Source organism: Colobus angolensis, unplaced genomic scaffold, assembly GCF_000951035.1.
Source record: "Colobus angolensis palliatus isolate OR3802 unplaced genomic scaffold, Cang.pa_1.0 Scaffold44, whole genome shotgun sequence".
In the NCBI taxonomy this organism is placed as follows: domain Eukaryota; kingdom Metazoa; phylum Chordata; class Mammalia; order Primates; family Cercopithecidae; genus Colobus; species Colobus angolensis.
This window is the reverse complement of record NW_012117821.1, coordinates 1,926,846-1,934,153: the sequence shown is the minus strand read 5'-3', so window position 1 is coordinate 1,934,153 and position 7,308 is coordinate 1,926,846. Positions and strand designations below refer to the sequence as shown.

Here is a 7,308-nt window from a genome sequence, read left to right as displayed (position 1 = left end):
CCCGCCCCTTGCCACCTGCCCGGCCAGGCGCGCCGGGGCCGCCCCCGGACGTCGCCCTGGTTACGCTGGCTTTCTCCCAGTCTTTTTTCGTTTTAAGATGTGAGAAGAGATGGGATTCTTCAATCAAGGCAACAAGGGGGAAATCAGTCTGCAGGACCGATGCCAGCAGGCTCACGCACCGAGAACGGCTACTCCGCCGAGCTGAGAAGCGCGCGGCCCTGACGCCGGCGCGCTGCTTGCATTCTTCCGTTGGGCTGGGAGGCTGGAGGGCAAGCGGCGGCGGTCGCGCATGCGCCCGGGTCGGCCGGAGCTGCGGGCCGCGGAGGGCCGACTGCGGCTGCGTGCTGGTTGCCTGGCTACGGCGCGGCCGCGGGCCCAGAGCGGCGCCGGAAGTTGGTCGTTGGCTACCGCCAGTCCCTGTCCAGCGTCCTGGGGTTTCCCCAAGGCATCTTCTACTGGCCCTTCGCTCTGCACTGAGGCCCGGACAGGAAGGGATGGCCCGGCCACCGCGCGGATTCGGGTCTCCGCCGACTCGCAAGGGGGACGCGCCGGCTTCTCGTCCCCGAGCTCCGCCCTGCGCTTTTGCTGCGCTGGGCCCTCCCAGACCCACCCTGGCCCCGGCCCCGGCCCTGGCCCTGGCCCCGCTCCCGCTGTCCTCCTGGGGGAGAAACGGCCTTTTTGGTTCGTCCCCTCGGCCGCCAGCCCCACAGGGGCATGGGGGTCCCAGCCCTGGCTGAGTGCACGTCGGTGGCGAGTGGGCCCGGGCGCTTGGGCGACCAGAGGGACCCAGCGGCGGGGTGAGGCGGGTAGCGCTCCTGCCCGTGCCAAGACCAGGCCAGGCAGCATCCACGCCCTCCTGCGGAAGATCGCAGGGAACAGGTGGGCGCTATCATCTGTGCCCTGGTTTTCCGGAGGAGCCAAGGAGGGCTGAGCGGGTGAGGAAGCGGCCAGCCATGCCGAACCCACTCACCTGCACATCTGCCTGGCGAGGGCAGGGAAGAGCCGCGGCCTTCCTCTGCTGCTCCTTCCAGAGGGCAGGGGCCGTGATGGGGGTGCCCGCCCGATGGCATCGCCGGAGGCTGAGCTCCCAGCAGCGGCTGAGGTCCTCCCTTGTCCCCAGCTGGGCCAGAGGCTGGTGAAGGAGGGGGTGGTACCCGTGCCACGCCAGCAGAGCCCCAGGCGGTGCAGGGAGAGCTTCAGTCCGGCTGACGTGGCACTAGGGCCACTCTGCTCAGCTAACATTTGCCTTTCAGGAGTCAGATTCCTGACCTGTTTGAACAGAGTTAGGGAGCACGTGGTAAGGCCCAGCCCCAGTCCCGCTGCCCCCATCTGCTTCTTCCCCGTGGTCGAGGCGCTCTGCACCCTCCGCGGAGGGAGGTATCGTTGTTTGCCCTTCACAAAGAGGGGGATGCAGAGGTGGGTGCCGCCTCTCAGGCGTGGGGCTCACCCCTTGCCGCTCGCGAGTTCAAAGATCCCAGGAGCCAGGAGCCCAGGGCTCGACCTTCTAGGGTTCTCCGAAACCCTGTGGTCCCACCTAGGTGGGCACTAAGCTATGGGAGAGACCATAGCTGCAGAAACCAATTCTGCGGTAGGCGTAAAATGCAAGGTCTCTGGATCCCAGGGCAGGGATGGGTAGAAAGCAGCTTCTGTTGGCTCCTAGGGGTGTGAATCACCACATCACCTGTAGGGGGCCCGCTGCCTTTCTTCCCCCCACCTCCCTAATCCTGAGTACATGGAGACAGCTAGCAGCAGTTTGTAGCCTGGTATGGAGTGGAGGGTTCCTGCACCCTGCACCTGAGCCCAACCAGCCTCTGGGCCATAGACTCATCCGTTGAAGGTCCAGCCTGCCCCTGAGACGCTGTGTGCCCTTTTTCAACTTCCTTAGTCTCTGAGCATCAGGTCTTCATCTCTAAGATAGAGCAAGATGAGCACCTAAACGTTTCAGGGCTGAAACGGGGCCGCCAGGACGACAAGCATGGCAGGGGCGAATGGGGACATCAGGTGACTGGCTTCGAGCCAGCAGAGGCCTCCACCTCGTGCTGGGAGGTGTCCCGCCTGTGGTGGCCATCACTATTCCTGGTAGGGCTTTGTTGCCTTTGCATGCAGCATCCGCTGGTTTCTCCATTCTCCCAGTCTCTGCCCCTGCTCACACTTGGAGGCTGGACACAAACGTCACCACCTCCCTGAACCCCCCTAGGTGGGCTGGAATCAGCACCTGGTGAAAAGCTCCGTGGCCACTGCTGTACCGCATGATGCAGAGCACACAGGACAGGCTCGTGTACGTCCAGGCTGTGCCAGGAAACCCGCTGCCTTTGTGTCATCACAGCCTTGGGCACAGTGTGTCCTTGGTGCTTCCGCCAGGTCAGCTCCTCCCATTAGCTGTGCTGTCCGGCATGGGGGCCGCTGGTGCTTGCTGTGAGACCGAGCTAGGGTCTAAGTGTAAACTACATGGTGGGTTGTGAAGGATGCAAATATCGAATCGATCATTTTTTTATTGCACATTAAAATGAGAATATCTTGGATGTATCAGATTAAATAAAATACTATTAAATTTTATTTCACCTCATTTTTTTTTTCTTTTTTTTGACATAGCTGCTAGGAAATGTAAAACTCCATATGGGGCTGGTGTCATATTTCCACTGGACAGTGCTGGTCTAGAAGGCAGGCACTCAGCGCCCGTAGCCTGTGCTTATAGCCTGTGATGGGGGGCCTGAAGTGCTGGAGGCTGCTGAGTGGACCTGGCTGTTTGCTCACAACTGGCGGGCCAGTGGCGGTCCTCCAGGGAGCCCCAGCAGAGCAGCGGTCTCAGTGAACGCAGGACGGCCCCTCACCACGAGCCTCTGCCCCTCTTTCCTACCTGGTGTAAAATAGCAGTGGTAAGTATGTCTGGGTGCCTGTGGAGGTTTGCTGGGCAGGCCTGCTCCCCACTGGATGCTGTCCTCCGCCCGTGACACAGACCCTTAGTCCTGGACACTGAAGCTGGAGGCTTGGCCTGGAGAGAGGACGAGGAAGTCTCTGTGAGACAGGGTTGGCTGGGTGGTCCAGGCAAGAAAACATATGAAGGCCTCCAAGGTGGAAAGAACTGACACGGAACACTTCCTGGAGGAGGAGGGAATAGGGCCGGGAAGCCGGAATGGGGAGAGGAAGCAGATCTGGAGGCAGGGTCCTTAGAGTCTATTCTGTGGCATTTATTCATCAGACCCCTGCAGTAAAGGGGTCCCTGTCTGCATGCCACCAGGCTGGCCAGAGGGTGGGCCAGGCCTCCTCTTCTTACCCTCATGGAGGAGAGGAAGTCACCTCTGTGAGGGGAAGGCCAGACCCCCAGGGCCACGGTGGGCAGCGTGGAGGGAGCCTCAGGCCCACTCGCTTCCATACACAAGGCCTGCCAAGCACACAACATAGGGTCTGCAAACAGATGCCCACCACGCTGCCACCCCCTTCCCGTGTTCTACTCACCTCTGAGCCCCACCCTAACCTGGAGTGCTCACCTGATGTGCTCATCTGGGGTGTGCAGCAAGACAGCACTGTCCACTGTCTAGGCCTTCCCAGGGCTGACGTGAGGCCGAAGGTGCAACCTCGCCCTGGCAGATGTGCCCTTGCTCTGGGCTGCTGGTGACTGGGCCCCACAGAGCCTCCTCCCAGCACAGACAAAGGCATCGTGTTTTGGGTCCCCACCTGGTTAGCAGAGCACAGATAAGATGGCTCCAGCAATGGTGGGCTAACTACCGTGTGTCCAGCTGTACTGCAAGCTTCCGGAAGCCGGAGACCCTCGGCCACCACCCAGGTGTTCAGCTTGGACAAGCTACCTAGCCTCTCCGAGCCTCTGCCTCCTCCCCTGTAAAAGGAGGTGACAGCCTTGCCCTTTCCTGGCCTCCTGCAAGGACTCCCTGGACCTGACCTCACAGGGTGGCAAGCGTGTCCTCCACACAAGGCCTCCCCCGAGGCACGGGGCATGTTCACGGCATTGCCAGCAGCCTCGTTACTGCAGGAGCGTCATGCTCCTCATCTCCAGCATCTTCAAGGATGTTGGGCACATAGCAGGAATCAGAGAACGTTATTCTGGAATCATTGAGCCAAGTACTTACCATGTAAGGTGCTAAAAAGCACTAGGGATGAAGCAGAAAGCTCAAGGCTGATGTCGATGTCACAGTAACCTGGGACTGCAGGCTACAGGAGGAACTGCTGGGTATCCTTGAGCTGCAGTGGGGCCCTGGTAAGCCCACGAGTCCTCCATCCCCAAACCATGCACAGATGTCTGCTGAGCCCCTGCTGTACCCCAGGCACTGCTAGGAGCTGGGCTGTGGCCATGAGACAGGCCCAGCCTCTGCCCTGGGGGAACATGGATGCTGGCTGGTCACACATACGCCCGTGAAGAGGGCACCGTGTGGCGCCTGCTGGGGACAGGCAGGAGGAGAAGGAGCATTTCTGGCTGAAGTGAATAGTCCACATGAGGCTTCCATGGGGCGAGGGGCTGGTGGGTGTGGGCTGGTGTGGACTCTGTAGCCCCTGCTAAGAGGCTTGCAGTGATGTCTGTAAGTATGGGAAGCTTCCAGAGGCTTTTCAGCCTGGAGTGACGCAACCAGTTTGGGCCCCAAAGGCTCTCCAGGTTAGGGTTAGGGCTAGGGACTAGGGAGAGCCAGGGCCCAGGAGGCAGCCTTGGATGGCCTAGGAGAAAGAGGTGCTGAACCTGGGAGAGTCCCCGAGAACCCGGGAGAGTCCCCAAGGGCACAGCCCCAGCACGGCACAGGGTTCACACATGTCAGGCAGGAGAGAGTCCTGAGCATTGAGTGCTGATTTTAGTGACTGGCATGGATTTGGTGGCCTGGGGACTGTGGATAGGGAAGAGAAAAGGGCCAGGGTGGATCTGGGAACAGCTCCAGTATTTGATGTCAGGCCGGTCACGGCATTAACTCCTGGCAAAGTATCTGACGCCAGGCTGGCCGTGGTGTTGACTCCTGGCAAAGTGACCCTACAACCCCGTTCTCCCCTCTCAGCAGCCGTCTCCCTGTCAGAAAAGTCACCAGGCTGGATGGCATCAGCTCTATGGGCCCTCCCGGTCCTCTGAGGGCAGGTGAGCTCCACGCTTTCCAAATGGCCCTCACCCCACGCCCAGGGCCATCCTGGGCGACAGTGTTATTACCCTGTTTTACATGTGAGGAGCTGGAGCTCAAAGAGGTTAGGCGACTTAGCCAAGTTTACCCATTCAGTGAGCCAGGGCTATGTGATTCCCGGTCCATGTCAAACCACAAGGAGTCACCTGCCCTGTGGTCACTTGGGAGGGTCTGTGGGGCGCTGGCAGAGCACTGCCACCAGGGGGAAGCAGAGAGCTGTCTCCAAGTCTGTCACAGTAACAGTTGCAAGCTTGCCAGGTGTGGTGGCTCCCACCTGCCATCTCAGTATTTTGGGAGGCCAAGATGGGAGGACTGCTTGAATCTAGGGGTTTGAGACCAGCCTGGGCAACATAGCAAGATTCCATTTCCACAAAAAGAAAAAAAAAGTAAAGTTATACACTTTTTTTTTTTTTTTTGAGACTGAGTCTCACTCTATCCCCCAGTGCAGTGGTGCAATCTCAGCTCACTGCAACCTCCTCCTTCTGGATTCAAGCAATTCTCCTGCCTCAGCCTCCCAAGTAACTGAGATTCTAGGTGCCCACCATGGCGTCTGGCTAATTTTTGTATTTTTAGTGGAGAGGGGGTTTCACCATGTTGACCAGGCTGGTCTCGAACTCCTGACCTCAGGTGATCCTCCAGCCTTGGTCTCCCGAAGTGCTGGGATGACAGGCGTGAGCCACCACACCTGGCCATAGTTATAACTTTTCTAAGGTTCATTTTATGAAATGAAGAAATGCTAAACAGAACAACAAAGGCTGTGGTAGAATGTGCACGTTTGTGTGGACCCAGGGCCTATTTTCACCAGAAAATCCCATGCAATAGAGTGGAAGATATACCAAAAGCCACAGCAAATATCATGCATGATGCCGCAGAAAATTATAGACTCCTAATAAACACTGAGAGCGTGTCCTGTGCTGTGAGGTCCAGGGATGTGAAGAACACCAGAAACCTGCCTCTGAGGCCCTGGGCACCTGGCATGTTGGGCATAAACAAAGCTTTGCAGTTCAGTCCTGCAACCTCCCTGTGCCTAGGCTTGTCCATCTTAAAATGTGGACGGTCAGGACACCTGCTGAAGGAGCCACCAGGCTTAACTGTGCCAACGCAGCATGCAGGTGGAGAACAAAGAATGCGACTGAAAACCTCGTAACGATAACAAGAGCCGTTCCCTTTCTGAGCCCTCACCACGCGCCCAGCGTGCACCAGCAGCTCACCATGGCAGGCCCGGGGCCAGCACCCAGGTCCCCGCTTGGCCCCTGAGGACACCGAGGTGCAGCAACGGCCAGGACAGCAGCTGCCAGGTGGAAAGCAAAGACGCAAAGCAGCCAGATCGGGAGTCACGTCAGGGCAGGCGAGTGAGGCGCCACCCAGCCTCCTCCAAGATGCAGATTGAAAAACAGCCTTTCCCAAAGCATGCTTGCTCACTGACCCTGCGTCTTCAAAGCCTGAGTAACGTGGGAGGCCCTGCAATGCCCCCTCTGACAGACCTCCACTAGTGCCAGCACTTTCAATGCACCGGGACCAAGCTGGACCACACCGTTTAGGTTTCGTTTTGAAACACTTTTACTTTTGCAGACGAATACGTTGGCGTCCCACTGGGAACTGCTGCTGGTGGATGCTCACCGTGGGAAGCAGCCGCGTGGCGCTCCCCCTTGTCTGTCTCTGCCCAGTGCTGCCCCTTCCAGCAGAGCTCCTCAGGTGTGGTTCGTGGATTGGGTCCACGATGAGATAAGGAGCCACGCAGAATGAAATCAGCTCCACCACTGAGCACGCAGTCGAGCCCCACAAACACTCTTTGCAAGTGAGACTTTCGGGATGAAGGCAGTACGGGCCTGTCGATCCCTGGAGCAGCCCGGAGGCTACAGCACCGTGCTTCCCTCTTGGACGGGGGCTATGGCACCAAGCTTCCCTCTTGGATGGAGGCAGCCCTGCCTGCCGGGGACCTGATTTATGGGCCCTGATGCGACAGTGCCTCCGGGCTCTCGGGACCCTCCTTTGCTCTAGCCAGGGGGACGTGGCACCACACGCGGGGTTCACGCCAGCAGTGGCATGGAGTGAGTCGCCAGGCTGAAGATACACTTGGTGATTTCCTGCACTGGGTGGAGCTGTCTGGAGCCCCCTTGGCATCCTGCTGAAGAGTCTGAATCTGCACATGAGCCTCCTGGAGATATTGAACACCTTTGAAAGTGTGGCCAGGCCC

General features: G+C 58.9%; 1 protein-coding gene across 1 annotated transcript; it reads left to right on the top strand.

Annotated features, from left to right (window-relative positions):
• Nucleotides 1–736: 736 nt before the first annotated feature.
• Nucleotides 737–1,869, top strand: LOC105522710 (chromosome unknown open reading frame, human C9orf163). The gene is given in 2 exon segments (XM_011957287.1): nucleotides 737–1,104; nucleotides 1,107–1,869. Coding segments are annotated over 2 exon segments (594 nt in total). The 5' UTR covers nucleotides 737–953; the 3' UTR covers nucleotides 1,550–1,869.
• The last annotated feature ends 5,439 nt before the right edge of the window (nucleotides 1,870–7,308 follow it).